At 33.5% G+C, this 24,522-nt stretch overlaps 2 protein-coding genes across 4 annotated transcripts in view; one reads left to right on the top strand and one right to left on the bottom strand.

Annotated features, from left to right (window-relative positions):
• The window catches only part of LOC111055892 (DENN domain-containing protein 1A), a 54,880-nt gene extending 47,165 nt beyond the window's left edge, over positions 1 to 7,715 (top strand). Inside the window, exon 14 of the mRNA XM_022343200.2 lies at positions 1,294 to 7,715. Coding sequence (XP_022198892.2) covers positions 1,294 to 1,581 — 288 coding nt within the window. The 3' untranslated portion in view covers positions 1,582 to 7,715. The remainder of the gene's footprint in view (positions 1 to 1,293) is intronic.
• Positions 7,716 to 12,202: 4,487 nt separating this feature from the next.
• The window catches only part of LOC111055890 (suppressor APC domain-containing protein 2), a 42,107-nt gene continuing 29,787 nt past the window's right edge, over positions 12,203 to 24,522 (bottom strand). For 2 of the 3 annotated variants that reach the window (XM_039430561.1, XM_039430560.1), the window contains exons 5-8: positions 18,942 to 19,048; positions 17,100 to 17,246; positions 14,533 to 14,712; positions 12,512 to 13,245 (exon numbers count right to left, since the gene is read on the bottom strand). In XM_039430561.1, the coding sequence (XP_039286495.1) occupies positions 13,105 to 13,245; positions 14,533 to 14,712; positions 17,100 to 17,246; positions 18,942 to 19,048 (575 nt within the window). In that variant the 3' untranslated portion in view covers positions 12,512 to 13,104. Of the gene's footprint in view, positions 13,246 to 14,532; positions 14,713 to 17,099; positions 17,247 to 18,941; positions 19,049 to 24,522 lie in introns of all 3 variants that reach the window. The other variant, XM_039430559.1, reaches the window with a different exon arrangement.

The raw sequence follows: 24,522 nt of genomic DNA, 5'->3' as shown, positions 1-24,522 counted from the left end.
TCTCCAATACATAATTGAGGAAGAGTAGCGGCAGATTTGAAGTGGATAGTTTGGCTTTCCGTAGACTTGAAAAAAGACATTTTTATAAATCCATCATTTTTTTCGCTGAGAAATAAAAGTTCTTTACTCCATTGAGCTATGATGCACGGTTAAAGAGATAGAAAATCTGAAACTTGGATTGGGAAACTTGGAAAAATAATTCGAATTGCAACAATTTTAAAATTTTGAACATGTGATACATGAAATAATACCGCTTTGAAGCGCTGAGAAGAATGAGCCCAATTTGAACCTGATCCGATAAAGTATTGAAAAGTTAGGTTGATTTTTAAGGTGAAATTTCGCCATCTTGAAACGGACATGAACTTAAAAATCTAAATACGTTTCTGCGCCTTGTTTCAATGTACTTGTATACCAAATTTTATCCAAATCAGACCATTAATGCGACTGTAACTGCGGTACAAACAAACGCCGATTGATTTGAAACATAGAATTCGCTTCTCTCATTCAATAAGCAGATTTCATTGAAATACTGAACAACAGCATTGGTGGAGATGTTCTTGTCTATTCCGAAATTATTCACAATTTCATCCGAGAAAAGTAGAGTTGTGTCATCAGCATATAGTGTAAAGTGGACTCCTTCAGATACCGCTAAATGTACATCAGAAATTAATATACAACATGAAGAGTAGTTGGCCTAGGATAGGAGGCCTGGGCTCAGGTCCAGGAGAAATAGATATTACTGTACTACTTTTACTGCAACTGCCTTTATTGTACTAGTACTACTTGTAAAGGTACGTTTTCCTTTATGCGTAAATTTCCGCAGTCGACGACAGCAAGCATTCTTGACATTCATACTGTCCAAATTTCAAGTGTGCTAAAACAGCTGATCAAATAACTTTTCATTATTTGTCTTTATTATTAAAGAATTAAACATTTCTAATAATATCAACATATTGCCATTTAAAAGTATACAAATTATAACCTCAACCTGTCCCATTAAAACATGATTGAACATAATCTTTTAGGTTATGTAGACAAATTGAAATCTATCCAATCTAAGATTCTCTCCCTGTCGTGGTCGACGACGGCATTCACGCACAAAGGAAAACCCAGCTTTAGACGTTTGGGAGGTTTTTCATTTTGTTCAATCGCAGAGTAATAAATTGTAATGTTCACCATGTTGATCTTGTGAACATACAAGATGTACAGAGATAAGTTTAGCGAATACTTGTTGTGTTGTTGCCATTGGAACCCTGCCATTGTAACTTATCTTGATGTTTGTTGTGTGGCAAGGCTGAACACAACCTGATCCGCCTAGACTCGACGCCCAGTGTTGAAGATCCGTTTGACCCTCTGCTGCGAGTGCAGGACTCGCCGCCGTCCAGCCCCGCTTCGCCCCCCACGCAGCCGCCGCTCAGCCTCGCCAATCCGCTCTACCCCTACTTCCAGCCCGAGGCCACCGCAGTCGCAACCGGCGACGACTCTGATTTGCTACGAGAGTACGGCCTTGACTTCAACAGTTTGTCCGTTCAGCGCACGTCCGCCGCCACCGGACAGGCCAACTGGACTAAGTTCGATTAAAACAGGCCCAATCCATCCGCTTTGTCTATTCATTTGTACGTTTCTAAATTCTGTTGTTAGTCAATGACTAAAACAAACTATTTTCAATAGTTTGTCCTTGCAGTGCCTATCGGACAATGTTCGATTAACACAGGCCCAGGTTAGCGAATCACCTTTCTTCCTTAGTGTCTGTCTTTCAACATAAATGTGTCTGTTGAAAAATAAACATTTGTGGTCTACTAACTTCCTTATAGTAATTAATTTGTAAATGTTAATAAACATTTAAATTATGTAATTTTGTGAAAAGTTAATAGACAACGTTTCACCAAGCTCGATCAAGACATTTGATCATAGCCAAGCCGGGGCCGGATCATCTGCCATAGGAATGATAATGTTCCAGTAACACTCTATGTAACCTTACCTCAGTGTGTATACTTCAATCTGTGAATGTTGAAATTCTTGATGATAGACAACCCAAACTATCAGAACACCCGCTTCTTCCATTAGTCGATGAATAAAAATTTGTTGATAAATATTTAAAATATCCATAAACCACTTTATCCATAGTAAGATATTTGTCCAATAAGAAGTAGTTGTTAATAACAACTAAAACAATCCCTTCATCCATACTGATATAATAACCTACTGATATCATCCATACCCTTTCTTTCATAATTGTTGTCTTCCCTTTCTCTATAGTCGTTGTCTATTAACAATTTAAAAGACAAAAAAAGTTCGATTATATAGACAGCTTGAACTTTCAGAACTGTCTTTCTTCCAAGGTGTTTGTCCATTAACATAACTTTGTACAGCATAGATAAGCCAAAGAGTGATGTTTCATACTATATCAGCGATATTAGACATTGTATTATAGTGTACATTCCTTTCCATTAAATTATTATGATGGAAATTGTATAAAACAAAATATTCTATTCGATATAATACTGGTCCTATCAATAGCCACCTATTAGCCTGGCCACTAACTGTAAGACATTATGTTCATCATGCATGTTTTGTCATCAGCGAGATGCTTCTAACATAAAATAAACCACTGGAAAATTATATATTGTAATGATAGAAAAATAATTTAATCTCAAATAAAGCATAAGAAGAATAAACAACAATAAATCGGAGATTCAAAAAACCTAACCTCAAAAACTTTTACTCGAAGCCTTTTGCTGTGATGACACCACAATGTAAGATGACATGTCTATCATGCAGGTCCTGCCGATAGTGGCCAGCCTTAGTAAAGCATTTTGTACGCATACAAATCATAGAGGCATCCAAACCGTTTAAAACGGAAATTTATTGATTGATTCATTACTGGTCCTGTAAAAAATACATTTTTAAAGCTATTAAGCCTTTTGTCCTGGATCAAATATATGTTTTTCATAAGGCTAGACGCATATTGCGACCCGAGTCTGCTAGATATACATATGATTATATCATAATATTCACATTGAGACGAAGCAAGCACCTGTGAGCATTATAATATAATCATATATGTATATCTAGCAGACTCGGGTCACGTTGTGTCGCTTCTCAATATTGGTACTTCCCCAATCAATGAATTGTGTTAAATAAATAGTAAATTTGCTACTAGCCTGAACTAAGAAAATAAAAAAGTTTGAAAGAAGTGTTAACAAAAATATTGATTCAGTCAGTTTTGAAACAGCAGATAAAACTGAATTAGAAAATATATTCATATTTTAATAATTCTATTATTTTCTCGAAACTCGAAATTCCGTCGTGTAAAAAAGTGTTAATACTGTACGGCGAAACCGAACAAATTTCCAACTCATTGCCTCAGCATATAATATATATAATCAAAGGGTCAGTTGCACAAAAGCCAATTACCGTGAAATCATTGTTCATATGTTCTGTTGGATTACTTCATTTTAAGTTGATAAATTGATAAGGGAGTGAAGGTGTGAAACTGTCCCAAGTTAGTCTGTTCCGTAGTCTGTTCTTTCAAAGATGTTCTCATTTTAGTGTACTGCCTAGTCCCATGTCTACATGTTGGCCCATTCGCTGGCCCAGCCTGCAATGTGACCAGTGCCAATGAAGGCCAGCGTTGGCAAACCACCCACCCAAACACTGGCACTGGTCGTCATTGGGCCAACATGTGGATGCGGCATACGATGCAAATAAAACTGTTTGTTAAATTCTTATCATAGTTTCATTCTTTATTTTTTGTAAATCTATCTATGGACAAAAGCTTTATTCCAGTTGAAATATTTTGATTTTCCTTATGTGAATGTATCTAATTATCATCAATAGTATTTTCGCGGTCAGAAAATGTCATAGTAGAATATTCGACTTGGTGCTTTAGTTCTATTAATTAATGCAATTACATTATTAGCAATTAAATTTTTTCAAGCTTTACTGAAAAATACCCATATCTATTAATTTATATTTTCGAAATGTTTGAAGTTTTTCGCATTGATATTCGGCTCAGTTCCTTCCCGTTCTGTTGATATTACATTAAGACTGCTTGTTGTGAAATTATATTGGCTTTCATTGAGTTCACTTAAAAATAAAGTAACTATTATGATTTAATTAGCTGTAAATATAAAGTCACACACATCACTTGTTTTATAGTATGTGTAAAATAAGTTGAGACTTGGTCTTACATCCGAAGAAATTGCAGCGTTGCCAAATTGTGTGAAATTGGGACTTGTCTCAAATTTCTAATTTAGCCACAGAATTGTATGTAGAGTACCTATCATCTCCAATATTTCAGTTGTGCTAAAAAAGTTTCAGAGTTGAAGGGTTAAAAGGGAATTCAATTTTTTAATGAAAAAGAAAACATCGCAAAATAATGTTTTTCTGTTGAATATCAATCTTCTCAGAATTACTAATAATAGAAATAAAGTCCCCTTTCTATTGGTATCTAGATAATTTTCATCCGACTCATTGTCAATTTTCAATGTTCATGTTCGTCAATGTCGAGTAGAAAACATGACATTTTTGACATGCTACTTTTTGTTGCAAAATGAAAGTAGATGGTGAAAGCCAGAAAGTGGCTGAGAAATAATTGAAATTATTTTTTCAATTGTAAAAAGTAGAAGAACGTATTTTAACCACTCAGTAATTTTAAAGTTAGGAAAGCGGCTGCATGGTATTCATTGTGTCCTAAATTGTATGCTAAAGCTGGCAATTTACAAGATATTTGACTGAAATATTTCAACTGCACGCAGATGGTTGCAATGATAAAGGCTCCCATGCAACACTGCTTGGATTATTCGAGGCAAGGTTGTCATTTTCACTGTATATATTCATAGTTTGCCGTCGCTTTCAAGCAATCTGTTTTTTGTTGGTCCCAGCTATTGAAAGCATATGGTGCCATACCATTCAACCGCTATCCTTGACTTTGATGCTCCTGAGTGGTCAAACTATGTTCTTCCTACTGATTTTGACAATTGGAAAAAATGTCAATTACTTCTGAGCAACTTTATCCCTTTAACCACCAACTTATCTTTTGAAACAAAAACATTTCTTACATGTCGAAAATTTAATGTTTTCTGCTTGAATTTTCCCGGCATTGACGAACATGAGAAGAGTGTATTCAAAAGACAAACATATTTTCGCGATGTTTAAATTCATCAAAAAATATAACTTTCTATTAACACTTCAACCCTGAAACTTAGCACTACTAGAATATCTGGATATTCTACATACAATTGTGTGGTTAAATTAGAAATTTGAGAATGTCCAAATTTCACACAATTTGACAACGCTGATATTTCTTCGGAGGGTCTAGTGTCAACTTGATTTATACAAACTATAGATGAATCATTAAATTGATTACGCTCGTCAGAGAGATTTGCTCAAATTCAATAATTGGTTTTAAACAAGACTAGCAATAATTTTGGATAACATGTTTTAACCCTTTCTAATCATGAGAATTGTTTCTTATTTTATGATTCTAACGTATATTATTTTCACATCACAGTATTTTCAATCTTAAATGGATATTAGAATTCCCCTCATAAAGCGCACAATTTATCATAGAAGTTATGTTAAGAGTTGTAAGCAAGTTTTATATAGCTGTAGACAACTGTTATAGGAGAAGTAAATTTACAGACTTATCCGTGATAATTTGAATATTTCATCACAATGTTTGGTAATGCAATGAAGCCTCAATTCTAATCTTTATTTTTGTTCTTAGTTGAAAATCAAATAATGTCGTGTTTCATTTCTCAACGTTTATTTCTAATTGTTCGCTCTCTATTCTATTTTTAGTACAACCTAATTATTGCCTCCTTCACTTTTCCTTAGAGAATACTCTGACATAAAAGCTCATTTTTCTTTCAATACATACCATGAGTTGATCTCAATTATTGTTCATTTACAAGATTTTAAATATCTTCAATATTTAAAGGAAAGTATTTTTTTCATCTTATTTACGATAATTTATGTTTGGTTTTCTTATTTTAATTTTAGTATCCTCATTTTCAAAATAAATTTTTTACGTTATACTGCCCCTCAAAAACCAACATTTTATTATTTGTTGATTATTATGCAAGCAGTAGTAAAATTTTGTACATTCTTGACCTTCCAATTACATATTTAAGTTCAAATCCATTGTAATTATCAAAAATGGATATATTATATTAAAGTGAATGTCAGTATTTTGATCTTCTCAACATTATTCTATTTTAATTTCTTTATTTCTACTAGGTCTATTTTCTAGTAATTGTACAGTATAATTTAAGTTACTTTCGAATTACTGTACATTATTATAGAATGGATATGTGAATGCAGTCTATTTCGGAAAAAAATAAAATGGCGGTAATTCCAAAATAGTCTGTTTCACTGCTCCACTCTTTATTGTTATAACAATCATAATTGATATTATAGCTCATATTATTGACCCTGATATCTTAGTGGTGCAAGTTTTCTCCTGAACATGCATTTAGTATTTCTATAAACTATTATTAATTAGCTGGAAACTATTATTGTTATTCTACGTCAATTTAGAAATGGTGATTTTATATATTTATATGGACTGTGATATTGATTGAAACAATGTAATCAACCATTTTATTTCTTGTTGTCTCACTGAAAATCTTGAAATGTGTTGAACCTTTGAAATTGTTGATGGGAAATGGAAATGATATGTTATGTAATTTTTTCATTGTACAGTGTAATGAGTGTAAAGTTGATACGTACTAAGTCTATGTGTATAAAAAATATGTCCATTATCAGTAATGTGAACATATTGTATATTTATTAAAATGGTTCTAATGTTAGTGATAGAATCACTTGTTTTATGAAATCAAGTAAGGCCTATTGAAATCATTTCATTTTTCCTTTATTCACACTAATCAATGATAAATTGATAATTATAGTAGGCCTACAGTATGTCTATTCGTATCGGTTAAATACATAATAGCCAAATTACAATTTTATGAATTGGTTTGTTTCAGTTATTTTGTGTTCAACATGTTGATAAAGTTATTGATATAATTATTTCATACTATTAAATTTTAATACTGATTTATTAAAATAATATTTTACTATAACTATTAGGGTTTAAAAATAACTGCTAATTCAATTTACTTTTAATTATGATTACAATAATATGATTGTTCCTGATTACAATATAATGTAAATTATTTTATGACTGAACAGAAATATATTATGTATAATTATAATACTAATATTTATATTTTAATCGGCTGTAAAAATTGTAGAAATCTACGAGTACACAGTACTCTGTTGCAGTTAATTATTATAATTGCAAACGTAAAGTTTGCGATTCAGCAATGACCTTTGTTCCTTCAAAAAATTCAGCCGTATTAAATGCAAATAAAACATCAATATTAATACCTATGGATTAGACATCTAATTTTGGTATGTCTTCATCTTAATTCTTCAAAATAGTTATTTATAAATTCACTCGAATATAATGAGTTCAGTTCTCTAATATAAAAGCCTCGTATATAAAAGACTGTATGAATTCTTCAACTTACTTGTTTAATGGCAATAAGAAGAGATATGAGTTACAAGAACAAAGCAATATGTTGATCAATGTTATTTTTGTAGACATGTTTTTATTCGATCAATAGTGTATGTTTTATTAAAGATACGACTACAGTATTAAGTGTTACCGTATACAGTATACGGTAATCATAACTGTTCATCTTTAATGTTGTTTTTTCTTGAAAATGTATTAAAGGCATTATATAAAATATTAAGGTTCTCTGAGTAGCAACTGAGAGTTTTGTTTTATTTAGACTGCTATGCAATAAGGAATTGAAGTTTTCCTCTTTTTTCAATTATTCTGTTTATTTTTTCGGTTTAATTCAATTTCAAAAGTAATGTGGTCTAAATTGAATATTATATTCTAATTTGGTAATTTGAATATTGCTCCAAGTTGGTCCTATTCCTATCCAGTTGTTATTTTTTTTCAACATTAGCCAAAATTATTCTATAATTTTCAGGAAACAAAATGATGGCCGAAATATATCAATAATATCAACTAAATACATTACTGTTATATTCCTATGTTACTTTACAGTTAAAATTCAGTTATTATAATAGGATTTCCTGTTCTTCTACATTTATAATAATTGTTGAAATGATTTGTTGCCTTGTAATTTATATTATTAAATTATCAAAACGTGCTAACCACATTTTTTATTGGCGTTTCCATTATATTTTTGTTTAATTTCGAAGTATCCTTCATTGAAGCCATTATTTATAAACTATGATTTAGCTCCAAAAGTCATTAGATACCAAAAATCCAAAGAGAATGTCGTAATTGTATTTTTGTAAATTTGTTTTTTGCTTCTCCTGGCAAAATTCTGGTAGTTGAATTCACTTTTAAGTCTCTTCTTAATTATAATGTTAATTATTAATGTTTTCTTGATTATAATGGGACGGATTCTTGAACAAAGCCATACATTTTGAGTTTATTTACACTAGGAAAGCGTGTTTTCTACAAGTAATAATCAATACTTCTTCAGTTGATTATCCAAAATTTCTGAGCAACAAGGAGATAGGAATAATGAAAAGAATCCGAAAAAATTGTAGTGGATATATTTATATAATAATAAAACCTAAATACAATATAAGCTGGACGGATTTCTGTGAAAAATATATTATTCACATAGGTTTCAAGCATAATATACAACATTTTTGAAAATTCAATATACATTTAGATTATTAGTTTTAGTAGCTTGGCACATACATTACTTGACTTAGTTGACTGAAACTATCTCAAAATGAGCATAAAATAGAGAAATAAGAAAACATAATTTAAACTATTATTTAAAAATTGGAATGATAAAATAAAGGGCACCATAAAGTTTGGAATGTAATAGTAACTAACTCTAAACTAACGTTATAATTAGCACAAGAAACAGTGGAGGCCATGGAACGTATGTGGATTTCACTTTTTCAGATTAACGCTCATCACAAATAGTAAACTTATAAAAAATATATTACAAAAAAACATAAACAATGATTGAAGGAATAAGTTTTGTACTATCATAAGTAGGAGTAAAGAGAGATCCATATTATTATCATAAAAATATCTTGAAAATTCAATTAAAATTATTGTAAAGTTAAGGGTTAAATTAAGCGGTTATAATAAAACAAAAATTTAAAAACTATATCTACTAACAAGCTAACTAAATTCACAAATGAGTAAACTATTAACTTTCAATGGTCAAGCCATTACACACTAAATTTCATGGAAGAATTTGATAAAATTTATTGTGAATTTCAAATTATCATGACAGAGTAAAGTTGCGTGAAAAATTTTACAGAAGTTTTCTCAGAGGCTCGATCATAACATGATATATAATTTCACCTGGAAATGATCTAATAAGAATGAAAAATGAATAGTTGACTAGGCCACGCTCGCGCCACGTCTGTTCCGTTTGAATTGGACCATAAGTGGCGTGGAAGAGACAAAAGTCCGCGGCACAATCTGTTCTTATGAAATGGCCAAGAATGGTTAAATCCATCTCTCACTACAAATAAGAACTGGTAATCAGCATTTCGATCAATTTCATAGAATAAAAAAGAGAGTAGCACCTAGAGAATAATACAAATTGATTAAATTATATTAGTGAGCCCCCGGGCTGGAGAACTCGCTCAAAAATCCGCTTATTTTCTAACATCTGTTCTATCAGCAGTGGAAATTCAAGAGAATAGTTCAAGTTGTATTGAATTATTAATTGCTTGAAATTTATTAATAATCCAGCTGACAACTTATTTGTGATTTCTAATGATAAATTACTACAATTTTTTTCATAATGCATGTTCAATGTTATCCTGTTAGCCGTTATATACTCAAAAAAGGACAAATAGCCCAGTCAATAAGGACATTGATGCGCAACAAAAAAGGGGATAGCTGGAGTTTAGCAGGGTGTTTGTAAGCACATTACATAGCCTGGAACTGCACAGTCCCAATTCCCAATCGTCTCACGCTCGCTTCCCCTCAGGGCTTCGAAACCACCGAACTTCGAAACTGCAATGATTTCGTAGAACAATCAATCCCGGCTTCAAATCAAGATATCCAGCTGACTTTCATTTCATCTTTTTAAGGATGAATAGACCTACAGTTAATGTCATGCAACATTTGATCATATATCCATTGTTCATGAAGTAAGTAAAATCCTATAGAAAACAAAAAAAAATTATGTTATAATTTTTTATTTCGTCAAATGAGAGTTTACGCTTCCGTTTTTCGAAAAAAAATGTTTCGAACATGAGTTATAGCTCGTTTTAAGACCTTTGAAATGTTGTATCATAAGTCATACTTTTTGATGTCCTATAATCTTAAATGTCCAGTTCATGTGCACAATGTATATTTTTCCGCGCTAGATGCCTATTAACGTAACAATATCGGGGCACCGAGCTTCGCTCGTTATGTATTTATTGATAAACAGAACACAATATTCTTTAAAATGATTGGGGAAGGACTAACAGCCAAAGCCCAAAACTGTTTCTTCCCCGAATTTTTATTTATACTCTATAAATAGTCCAATAAGTATTTTACGTTCCATACAATTGAATTCAGGTCCAATTTTCATACCAAACATTTGAAAACAGAAAAGTTCTAATTTAGATTGTTTACAAACCAAATTGAATAACAAAATAACACTCATCACTTAAAACTGTAAATAATGATTAACTTTGAAAATTATGATATACTCTAATTTAGAATGAAATACCATGTCATGTCAACGAATCAGATTATTTTGAAAATTTCTAGATAATATTTCTCGTGAGATAAGCTGATTGATTACACTGCTAAACATAATTCTGTCTAAAATTAACACTTTGCACAGAAATGTTGTGGAATTTCTTCATATTAAGGTGAAATGAAAAGATATTGTCAATTCCACATTTGAGACCACGGACTCCATGGACTCAAATAAATTCTGTGGAATTGACAATATCTTTTCATTTCACCTTAATAATTCTGTCTCTCTCCCACACAGGCACACGCACCTTTTGTTATCGACAGACGACGAAATTATCATCTGTTTTTCCAAGGATGAATAATTATTATCCTTTTCATGCCCTTCAACGTTTTTTTCCCAGGGATGAGACCTAGTGCAATAGAATTTTTATATCATAAACCTACTATGTTCCAAATTTCGTGAAAATCGTTAAAGCCGTTTTCGAGATCCGTTGGCCATAATTAACCAAATATAATTATACAGAAATTGCTCGCTTAATATAATAGGATTACCATCAACAGGTGTTTTCGGGAAAACTAATTTTCACTAAATTGTTGCACAAAACCCTGTTTTTCATAGAGTTTAATTAATTCTTCATTGACTGGGCTAGAAGGAGTGAGTTGGCTAACGAACTTGAACTGTATAAATGGTTCAAAGAATATGTGTTAGAAATTTGAAGTTGATTGATGAAATCATTGGAAAGTTGTCGAATATCGACACTCACAAACTGCCAACGAATCAAGTCGAAAGTTGGAACTCGCTCGTTAAAAAATCTGGTGTGGTACACTCACACAACTTTCCTTGCTCATATTTGAAACTAGGCTACGGTCAGACTTCTGTATAATATGTGTGTATATAATTGGAGTACTTTTTCCATTGTGTAAATTGTGAAATTCGATTATTTTTTCAGTCGTCATTTTTTTAAAGTCGTCAAAACAGCTGTTCTACAGATGAAATATCTCGACTATGTATTCTTTTTATAAACTGCTCTACCTACCTACCTCATGCAAGAGGAGTTTACAAAGTCCATTTCTCAAGGATGGGTTGGACCCCATTAGTTTCCAAGGAAAAAGACTCATGTCAGTTGATAGAGCTGATAAATAACTATACAGGGTATGAATTTGAAATAGATCAGTCAAGTCATTTTTGAGAAAATCGTGGAAAACATGATTTTTTAGTAATTATCCGCCATTTTTCTCAAGAATATTACGTAGCTCCTGCGATTTTCCCAGAGATGAGACTCATGTCAGTTGATAGGGCTTATAAATAGCTAGCCATGGTATAAATTTGAAGAAAATCGTAAAAGCCGTTTTTGAGAAAACCGTGAAAAACATAGTTTTTTAGTAATTATCCGCCATTTTTCTCAAAAATATTACGGAGCTCCTGCAATTTTCCCAAAAATGAGACTCATGTCAGTTGATAGGGCTTATAAATAGCTATCCATGGTATAAATTTGAAGAAAATTGTTCGAGCCGTTTTCGAGAAAACCGTAAAAAATATGGTTTTTTAGTAATTATCCGCCATTTTTTCCACCATCTTGAATTGAATTTCATTGAATTTTTTACTGTCGGGTCCTCATGGTATAAGGATCTTAAGTTTAAAATTTCAAGTCAATCGGTTAATTAGGAATGGAGTTATCGTGTTCACAGACACATACACACACACACACAGACCAACACCCAAAAATCATGTTTTTGGACTCAGGGGACCTTGAAACGTATAGAAAACTTAAAATTGGGGTACCTTAATTTTTTTTGGAAAGCAATACTTTCCTTACCTATGGTAGTAGGGCAAGGAAAGTAAAAATGAATAGATAAGTAATGGAAGACACCGCAACATGAGATCATATTCTGCAAGTGAAATTTCTCTTGAATCCCTGATATTAAAATTATTATTCATTGTAGCCATATAGGCTACCTACAATTAGTAGTACTAGTATAGTACTAGTATTAGTCCACACGCAACTTGTAACACTTGTTGCATAGCACATGCGAGATGACTCACGATAGCACACGTTACTTTTAAACTGCATGATTATTATGGATCGCCGCAAATCGTCAACTCTACACAGTTTCACGTGTCGCACGTGACAAGTTGGCATTATTCTGTATCTGACGTCGCGGTATGCAGTTCCTAGTGGATGATTCCCAAGGAACACGTGTCACCTAGCACACGTCACAATAAGTGCCTCAATCGCGCCACACCTCACTAACTACAAATTATGAGCAGCAGGAAATTGAAAAATTCTTATTGAAACTGGTGTAAATACGTATCGTTTGAGCACAGGCACTTGATGAGCGTTTGGTTATGGTAAACATTCTTCCAGCTTTCCTGTGGCCGGCTAAATGTTGGACACGAATGTGTTGCCATCTTTCGAGGGTTCTATTCGACGTGCTTGGGCCCTTGTTTGCAGAAGTTCTCGTATTAGTGTAGCTTTCTCTCTTTCAAGTGATGTGATTCGTTCGCTCTTTTTAGTCAGCTCCTGCAAATTAATATAGTAAACATTATTATTAGAATCTCAAATATTAATAGATGAGAACTTATTTAATTTAATGCTACCATACTTTAAAGATATATTGTCGGCTAAGAGAGTTAGTTAGCCGGCTTCAATTTCTGCAAAATGAGATTTTGGTACCTATAGATAAAAACATCTCTAAGAACAAATTTATGAACGATTTCAATCTATTTCTTGGACAATCACTCTTACTTAATTGCAACGAAAAGAATAATTCTAGTAGCTAGTTATAGTTTAACAATTCTGAATGGTTCCTGCTATTGGTTACTGAGCACCTAAAGGCTGCTTCGCTACGATAATCTCTAGATTACTCTATATATAAATAAATACTTTATAAATAGGAATACGTCCTATAAAACTTCATAACTAGAATAATTTACAACAGCTTTATTAGTTATGAAGATTTTTTATGTAGTTATAACTGATTTCCTCTCTAATTTCAATGAGAAGAAAAATACTGAAATACACATAGCCTTACACATCCGATTCCGGTTCCAGAAACATAAATTAAAACATGATTTTTATCAATAAATTTCTACAGGGCTACTTGCAATCTTTACTTATCGAATCCTTTGATTCTAGGTACTAATGAGTATGTTTAATAAAACATAAATTTATTGAACTTCAACCTAGGATAGTTTTGTTCACGTTACATGGATAAAGACTATCTATACTTCTACTACTGAAGTGAAATTTAAATTATGTAAAATGAGATTAATCTAAATATAAAATATTTTATAATTATTATTATAAATTCTACATCGTCAGGTCTAATAAGACCTATGGCAAACACGTAATCATAATAAACAAGTAAATAACACTTCCATGCGAACAATAAATCGGCTACAATAAAACAAATTATTATAAATAATATTATTATTATTATCATCTACTGAATAAATTAAGTGACGAGCTGATATGCAACTTGAATCATATCGGATGAAATGGTAGGATGATTTGAATGGACAGAAGTGAGAGGGAAGTGGAAAGTATGAAAGGAATGAGGAAATGATTCTTAGAATGGATAAAAATTCATCATTAATATTATCAAGTTCAAGTGGAAGGATTGTAAGGCTGGATGAGACGGTAAGGATGTGAGATAAAAAGGATAAGGATATGAAGGTATTTTTGGTGGGGTTCTGCCACTCTAGCTATGAGTGCCGAGAAGACTACGTTTAGCAATATTAGTGAATGTTGTATCAAGTGAGAATAGTGTTGAGTTGTTATTATTGAATGTTGTAGCAAGTGAGTGACCTCGTTGAGAAAGTGGTTCTGCTGGTTGAGCCGGGTGATGAGGTGTGGCGGCGGGGCGCTGAGGGCGAGGTTCATGTGTAGAGGCACTCCGTCGGTGAGGGTGGCCAAGTGTCTGTTCACCTCCAGCACGCGAGCTCGCTGCAGCTCCACCCTCTCCTGTTGCGCCTCGCTCAACTGCTCCTAAACAAGCAAAACATTACTTGTTTCAATTAATTCACTAATTTATTACAATAATGGAACACTGGGATGTTGTCTAGAAATATCACGAATTTATTGAAAAATTATATACATGTTTCAACACTTATTGTGATATTTCTAGACAACATTCCAGTGTTTCATCTATAGGGGTATTCACAATGTTGGAGTTAGCTGGCTAAGTCGAGCTATTCGCTATCTCCAGCTATTTGCTAAGTCTGTGTTAACTCAATGCTATAGTGGTAAGTTAGAAAAAAAATTATTATTATTTATTAATCCTTTCTAGAGACCTATGTTTTCGTACTTACCGGCCAAGCGGCTACCTTAGAACGGAAAGATGATCTTCATTCAAGATCATGTTGTGATAATATAATTTAGCATATAAAGTTACCAGCTGTAATAAACAGGTCACCCGTGCTTAATACGGTAGTTTGGAAGTATAGTTGATTGGTACCAGCTGTAGTTAATGGTTCCTTAGAAGACCTATACAAATCACTCCCTATCATTGAGAAACTGGAAAATGTTGGAAAAAAGGATTCACCTCATGAAAGAGAGTTGTTCATATTGCATCATTAATTACTGAAGAATGACAGAATAATTTACTATTTTTTGGAATTTGGCTTCGCTGATATTAATCCTAAAATATGAAAAGAATATGGAATTCTGTGTGATTCATCGTATATCGCATATTTCCTGGACCATCTATCGACAATCAACTATGAACGCATTAAATTCATCTTTGAAACACTGAATTTAACCTATGTATTTTTTTTCAATTTAACACTCTACTGATAGAACAAACTACCAATTTATTGAGAAGAATATGTTTTCGGAATAATAAATGCTGCATGACTGGACTAAGCACATAGGAAGTCCGTATTGAGATGTGAATTGATTGTCAGATAAATTTCATGATTCACCAAATAGAGTCAAATGTGACATGAAATGCATTGACTTTTTGGCGGTACGAAGTTCGCCGGGCCAGCTAGTTGATTTATAAATATCACTACATCTTACCAACAACAGTATCTGAAATTAATTAGACCTGAAAACTGTGATAACAAACCTTAGCCAGCCACGTCACATGAGTTTATTATTATTAGTTGTAAAGTAGAATTCAATTACACTAGGCAATAAGTCCACAATAGAATGGCAGTGGAAAGAAATAGGAAAATAGTGTTGCCTCGCCACTGCCTTCTAAAGTAGAATTCAATTACTTTACTACACTACAGTGTGTCAACGTTATAATGGCAGTGGAGAAAGATAGGAGAACAGCGTTGCCGAGAATCTGCTTTGCCACTGCCTCCTATGGAAGTTGATTCTGGTATATCTGGTAATATTAACTGTTCATTCTTGATAAAAATAATCGATCATATTTTATTCGTCAAGAAAATATATTTTCCAACGATAAATTTATACATTTCCATAATGGAGACTAAATAATTTGCTAATTAATTATACTTCCACATTGTTGAAACCCGATCTGGATATCTTGCGTAGCTAGAAAAGGATAGTGATATCTGCATTGTTGAATGGTAGACAAGGATAGCAACACCATTTGTAATCGAATTGTGCCATTCTAACGTGGACCTCACTATAGTGAAGTAATTTATTCAAGTATCTTGCTCCACTGCTCGTGAACAATGAGTTGTAAAAAGCAAATAGTCAAGATTGTGGATTAGTATTGAATTACACTTATAAAGTTATTACAGGTAAAAAATGGATTGGATCGATTGAAAACTAAGAATAACTGCGCCTTTTTAACTCTTTTCTACTCAACACACAAAACACTAGTTGAAGAAATGATTGTAATGAATCATAATTTTAAATAGAATTGTAAAGTTGTAAGTGAAAAATTGTTAGGATCGATCTAGAGTAACTGCGCCTTACTCAACTGCTTCTCAACAAACTAAACATCAGTTATAAAATTTATGATATTTAATATGATCAATGCTTCCCATTCAATCAGCTTGAAGTGAATCACAATATTGCATGTTCTTCTTCTATCCATATGTGTAAGCACATCATATCTTCAAAGCTTAGATAAACTCAAAAACTGACACAAAATCACAAAAATATCGAGTCGAAAAATAGAATCGACAATATTTCAACGAATTTGACATGTAAAAAGTTTCGAAGAATACTTGTTCATAATTTGAAGGTAATTGATCAATTCTCTCTAAAGTTATTGTAGAGCATACAACGGACAACGACTTTAGCCTTCAGTGAGTGAAAAGTGAGAACTCGCTAACGCTCGTTCAATTATTTACAATCTCGAGCAATAAGATAACAAGGAGAAATAAGGATTATATACTGTTTTTAAATAATATGAATGGAAATTAATTTAGTTGAAATGAAAATTATTGTTTTACCGTGTGAGAGCCCATGCGTCCAAGGTACTTCATTTTATCGTGAACTGCAGCCATCTGCTTGAGATACCAGTCACGAGCTCGGTCTACTGCTTGCAGGCCCAACTGAAGAATCTCTTTCTCTTGTTCAATTTGTTTCATACGTTTCAACTTTGAATAGAAAAAAAACACACCATTTAAACAGTGAAATAACTACAGTATTACAAATTTAACCCTTTACATCTGTTAATTGGAAGCTATACAAAATTGTTTCCTCATAATCTCATTCAATTAATTTGAAAACTCAATGAAAAACTTGATAGAATAAAACTTCTAAAAAAACGCTAGGGAACGCTTGGAAAACGCTGTAAAAGCGCCTATATTGGGCGTATTTTTGGCGTAATTTTAAAGTTCTCTCAGTACAAAATTCTAGACCCTAGCTGAGCTTCTGTACCAAGTTTGAACATTTTCTCCCAATTGATTCTTGAAGAATGTGAGAAAACGCAGAAAAAACGTTAGGGTACGCAAGGGAAACGCAGTAAACCCGCCCATCTTGGGCGTATCTTTAGCGTAATTCTGAAGTCCTCTCAAAACAACATTTCTAGACCCTTGCTGAACTTCTGTACCAAATCTGAACATTATCTGTCAATTAGTTCTTGAGAAGGCGTAGAAAACGCAGGAAACGCTCAAAAACCGCGGAGCCTGAGCGTTATTCCAAGAGCCTCCTAATACAACATTTTTATACCTCAGCTGAACATGTGTACCAAATATTAACATTTTCTCTCAAATTAGTTCATGCGAAATGTGAGAAAACGCAGAAAAAACGCTAGGGAACGCAAGAAAAATGCAGTAAACCACCCATCTTGGGCGTATCTTTAGCGTAATTCTGAAGTCATCTCAAGACAGAATTTCTAGACCCTTGCTGAACTTCTGTACCAAATCTGAACATGATTTGTCAATTAGTTCTTGAAGAGGCCTAGAAAACGCAGCAAAAATGCTCAAAACCCGAAAACCGCCGATCTTGGGCGGAACTTGGGCCTCTGAACTTTTGGCTGAACGTAACTTCTAATACAACATTTTTATATCCAAGCCGAGTCTGTGTAACAAATTTGAACATTTTTTGCCAATTAGTTCTTGAACATTCTGAGAGAACGCAGATTTTGGGCGTATCTTTGGAAATTTTTCAAACTCGTCCTTAGTGCGCCTCTAAAATGGCCAACTGAACATACATGCCAAATTTGAACGTATTTGGTCCATTAAATTTTTAGTTCTGTTGATTATGAATGAATGAGTCAGTGAGTGAGTGAGTGAATCAGTGCCATTTCGCTTACATAGATTTAGCATAGAAATAAATTTGAGTAGCCTACTCAGAAATATTATTCAACTCGAATTTGGAAAAACATTTGAAAAGCAAGTTTGACCTATACTTCGTTTTGAACTGCTTTAGAATTTAGACTGGCTTGGCACAAGTGATAGTCCGCTGTAGGTCGGTTCTAAAGCAGTATAAATCAAACTATAAAATGCGATAATAACCAGATGTCATTCTGTTTTGTAGTCATCAATCTAGAACACTACATTCCACGTTTTGAAACACCAAACTGTTTGACAGCACAACTTTACTCAATATTTCACACCAAAATTGAAGTTATTGTAGTAGGTTGAATGAACCAATATAATAGAAAGATGAAAAATTTGTAAAATATAGTTAAATGCTAGAAAGAGAAAATAAAAATCTAAGTACCCTTTCGTACATGTCGTAAATAAAAAATTTAGATAAAGGGTACTTGGATTTTTATTTTTTATTTCTATTCAAGATTAGCCCTAACGAAAAAGATAATTTGTTGAATGCTAATTTGATCAGCTCACCATATTGTAATCGATTCCATTCTGCAAAGTGTGCCTTCTCGGCTCCCGCCGGCGACCATTTGTTTTCTTCTGCTGAGCTTGAACCGCATTCGCTTGGTCCGAGTGACCTGCAAGTAGGTTGGTGATAAATTCCAATTGACAAAGTTGTTGAGAGGCTAACAAAGAAACCAAGAAAGCTAAATCAATTAATAATAATGCAGTGGAGTGAATCTTGGAGGACAGCTTCATTTGTTGGAATCAAATTTCCCAATATAAAATGAAAAGCGGGAATCGAGCCTTGCACCACCTGATTCCCGATTGCCGGTAAGGAATGATCCCAAATACACCCCAAAGGATAATAATCTATATTAGCGCTTATTTTACTCAGCCGAAGGGGCCACACATTACACATTAAACGATTAAAGATAGAGGTGTGTTATTGTAATATGTCACCTGGTCATATGGGACATATATATATATATATGAATCATATATTTATCTCATATTGATCAGGATTTTAGAGTTTTAATTTAGAAAAGTTTAATGAACAGTGTTTTTGTCTTTGAACAATTTTTGTCATCGACAGAAAGATTGTTTATTTCATTGTTGTCAAAATTAATGTAGCTTCTCTTTTGTTTTTAATAACAAACGTGCCGCTTGTGCGACAGATAAAAATATGTACTTGAAATGGCTTTCATGTTTGGCATTGACTGAGTTATATTTAATACCCAAAATTTTTCTTTTGGAGTGTGTGAGCTCGTTCGTGAGGACTGTGAGTAAAGTCCGGCTGTTCTGGTGAAGGGGATAGATTTTGCTCTTGTTTTATAATACAGTTTTCCTGTCGCAGTTCGGGCAGTTTAAAGAGAATTGTATTATTGAATAGGACGGGATCAGAACCCATTTCATTAGATCAGTTATTTTGATTTTTAATTAATAATTAACGCCGCGAAATACCAGTGGATGCCAAAGTGGGAAGCTATTTCAAAAAGGTAGGTGACTACTGAATCATTGTTCTTAAATTTTTCATAACCACAAACATTGAATCCTCATTAGCAGCAAGCGAGTGTTTCCCCATTAATTCATAAAAAATATTTTTTTATAATCAAATTAATCTTGTTTTGTTCAAATGTAAATTTGTTAAAGACTCATTAAAGTTCCAGTTATTCTGTTCATTTTTTTGTATTCATAGTTCTTTTTCCCTTACATATTGGGTGTAGGCAAATATTGCTTACATATTTGGTGAAGGCTTCTCCCACCGTCCATAGATTGCTTACAAATAGTATTGCAAATGATAAGTATGCAATACTTCTATAGTATTAAACAAAAATAAAAATAGCTCAACTATGAAGTAATGTAATGTATCTATAGTAGATAGCTATGATTTTAGTCATCCCGGGATTTTTTATATAATACGCATATTAGTTGATATTTTCGTTAATGGATGATCAATTATATTTCAAACATAAAATAATATAGTATCGATCGAGCAGTCGTAGCGAGCAGACGTAGTTTTTTTTAGTGAGAGTAGTTGAAATAGTGTATGCATTAGTTAAAGTGCTGAGTTCAGTGGTTTAATTGTTATGCACGAGTTCAGTGCCCTGCACTGAAAAAACAGTCTAGTGCAGAATTATTTGTGAGGAATGTCGACTCCCAAAAGATTGCCGACCTTCCTATTGCCAGAATTCGAAGAGGAGGAGGAGGAAACAAATGACGACACAACTATGAGTCAACTTACACCGTCTAAGAGCGTTGAACCAGCGTCAATGACTGTCAACGTCAACAGTTCCCCGGAATTGTTTCTAAAAACGAACCAACTGTAAACTGTAATGGAGCAGTTTTTATGCAACGCATGGGAAGAAGTCACTTGCCAACAAAGAGAAGAGAGAAGAAAAATAAATAAGCTGGAAAAGGAGTTGGAGAAAGCACGGTTGGAGATCCATCAGCTGGAAGAGATGTTTTCATCAGCATCTTCAACGACACGGAAGCTCCAATCATCAGCTTAAGGACAATGCAACCAGCATCTTCTAGAAATAACAATAAAAGTTATTCACCACCGAACTGGGAGGAAGAAGAGAAAATGGTGGCATCAGAGACTGCATGGATTCTCCCTAAACAAAAGAAGAGGAAAATCCGTGACTCACCAGAAACAATAAGGCCTGCCACTGAGTCTACAAGTATGAAACTGAAAGAAAAGAAAAACAAGCCACCACCAGTCATATTAAGCAATGTTCAAGAGTATTCTAAAATTAAAGAGGCATTGAAATCGAAAAATCTTAATTTCAGTGCTTACATGATGAACAACAACCAGCTAAAATTGAATGTTGAAACTGAACAAGAATACAGAGATTTAACTAAGATGTTGAATGAAGCTAAATATGAATGGCACACGTACGAAAACAAACAAACCGTCCAATTCGTGTCATGGCTAAAGAGCTTCATCCATCATGCGATTCAGAGAATTTAAAGAACGATCTTCTAAGCAGAGGCTTTCAAATAATCAGTGCTGTCAACAAAATGAAAAAAGTTAAGAAGGATGGAAAAGAACACATTACCAGACTTCCAATATCCATGCTAACATTCAAGAATAAAAAAATACAAAAAATATATGAAATTAAACATATTTTTTATACGAAAGTGAATATTTAATCAATTAGAAGCGATAAAATGATTCCGCAGTGTAAACGTTGTCAGCAGTTTGGTCATACTCAGGCATACTGTCAACATGAACCTGTGTGTGTAGTGTGCTGGACTATTTCATGTACTAAGGCTAAAGAAACCCCAGCCAAATGTTTCAATTGTGCTGAGGCTCACCCAGCTAAATACAGAGGCTGTCTCATCGCTAAAGAACTTCAGAGAAGAAGAACTGAAAAATACAACATAGTTAAAAGAAGTAGCGGAGTACCACATACAACCCAACAGAGAAACTTCACTTCAAAAAAGTACACTGGAGAAATATCCTATTCCCAAGTAACGAAACCCACTCCAAGCCTACAACAGGAGAGACAACCAAAACAACACCAACAACCAGTTGATAATGTTTTGCAGGATATTTTAAACAGTTTGAATATTCTTTCTGGACGACTTGACAGCTTGGAAGGGAAGAGTAAGAGTATCGAGAAGAAAACTAGAAAATGAGTATTGCAAGCCAACAAGATATTAGGATTGCTTCCTGAAATGCCAATGGAATAAATAATATCAATAATAATAGAAAACAAGAAATAGAAATATTTCTAAAGACACGGAATATAGATGTTTGCCTCATCTCTGAAACCCATTCAACTAAGCAGACTCACTTCAAAATCAATGGATGAATGTTTACGAAACTATTCATCCTCAAAATCAAGCAAGAGGTGGAAGTGCTGTAATAGTGGAGAGTATTAAACACTATGAAGACTTCAGTATTCAAAGAGATGAAATACAGCTAACTGTAGTTGGAAAAGCAACCAGAAAACACTTGTTGGAGCTGCATATTTTCCACCACGTTACAATTTAAAGAAAAATGATTATGCAAATATTCTTCTTCAGCTTGGAGATAGATTCATAGTGGGTGGAGATTTTAATGCCAAGCATAAGGATTGGGGTTCAAGACTCACAACTACTAAAGGAAAAGAACTCAGAGAGGCTATCCAGGAGCTGGGCTGCGAATTCCATTCAACAGGGACACCTACTTATTGGCCAAAAGATTTGAATAAAAATCCAGATCTTCTAGATTTCTTCATAACAAAGAGAATATCCAGTAATTTTATTAACATTGAGGAGAGCTTTGACCTGGATTCGGATCATTCAACTGTAGTTCTCACACTTAATGAACGAATAAAAAAGAAAGAAGACAGACCAATGTTAGTGAACAGGACAACAGACTGGGAAGCTTTTAAAGTGGATTTGAAGGATGAAATCAACTTGAATATTCCACTTAGAACACCTGAGCAGCTAGATGAAGCAGAATAAAATTTCATGTGCAAATCCAGAAATCAGCCTGGAAAAACACCAGACAATACACAAGGAAAACAAAAGGATGCAATTACCCCCTGGACATTCGACAACTTGTTTTAGAAAAACGAAGGGCAAGAAGAAGATGGCAACAAACTCGTGATCCTGCTGACAAAAATATATTGAATAACAAAACACAACAATTGAGAAGAGAGATAAGGAAACCAACTGAGGAATCCATTAATAACTACCTTCAAAATGTGACAGCTTATTACAATCCCCTCCAATTAGAAAACCAGATGGTACTTGGGCAAGAAACAACAGAGAAAATGCAGATATATTTGCTAATCATCTGGAAGAAATCTTTCAGCCAAACAACATTCAATCTGAAATTGATCCTGAATAAGATATAATAGATGATACAGACTGATCTAGTTTCTATAAATGAGGTTCAAAAAGAAATAAAATATAATCTGAATACCAAAAAAGTACCAGGATTTGATGTGATTACAGGTGAAATCTTGAAGAAACTTCCAAGGAAAGGTATTGCCATGCTGACATATTTATTCAATGCATCACTCCGATTACAGCATTTCCCTACAACTTGGAAGGTGGCAGAAGTCATTATGTTACAAAAGCCTAGGAAATGTCCCCAAGAAGAAAAATCGTACCGCCCGATATCTCCTGCCTGTAATTTCAAAGCTTTTTGAGAAATTGCTAATAAAGAGATTGACTCCCATCATAAGTAGCAGGAATCTGATACCAGCCCATCAATTTGGTTCCAGGCAGAAGCACTCAACCCTGGACCAAGTACATAGAATCACCAATGTGATAGAGAATTCATTAGAGAAAAATTCTATATGCTCAGCAATCTTCCCTGATGTGGCACAGGCATTTGACAAAGTGTGGCATGAAAGACTGATTAATAAGCTTCATAAAATTCTTCCCACTCAACTTGTAAAACTTTTTAAATCATACATCACCAACAATCTGAACAATCTCAGAGTAAAACAAGGTGACGACGTCTCTGAATTGAAGGAAATAAGGGCTGGAGTTCCACAAGGCAGTGTTCTTGGACTAGTTCTTCATGTGCTGTACACAAGCGATCTTCCTGAATTGGATGCAGTGGCAATTGCTACGTTTGCTGATGATACTGCGATACTGGCAGAAGGGGAAACAGTATAAGAAGCAACCACAAAACTACAGAATGCTAGTAACAAATTCAGTGACTGGACCAAAAGATGGAGAATTCGATTGAATGAGATGAAGTCCATTCATATAAACTTCACAAACAAAAATATCAATGATCCGATTCGAATAAATCTGAATGGGAATGTAGTACCACACAGTAACATTTCTTTGTCTATGATACGCCTTAATTGATAGAATTTGTATATAAGCTTCCTTATTTTGGCAGTTGTATATGTTATGTGTTTGTTCCATTTCAATGAATCATCTACTATTATTCCTAAATACTTTATATTGTCAGAGCGTTCTATTAGTGGGCAATTACAATTATTGTTACAATTTCTATCACAATTATGGAGCTTCATTGTTGTCATGTGTGGTTTTGTGCTATTTGTTAAAGAAAAAGCTAAAAATTTTGTTTTTTCTGAATTCAATGACAATAAGTTATTTCTTAACCAACTAGTGATTTTTGTTCTATCTCTGC

Source organism: Nilaparvata lugens, chromosome 6, assembly GCF_014356525.2.
Source record: "Nilaparvata lugens isolate BPH chromosome 6, ASM1435652v1, whole genome shotgun sequence".
NCBI classification, from domain to species: domain Eukaryota; kingdom Metazoa; phylum Arthropoda; class Insecta; order Hemiptera; family Delphacidae; genus Nilaparvata; species Nilaparvata lugens.
The sequence above is the reverse complement of the archived record's forward strand: the minus strand, read 5'-3'. Positions and strand labels throughout refer to the sequence as shown.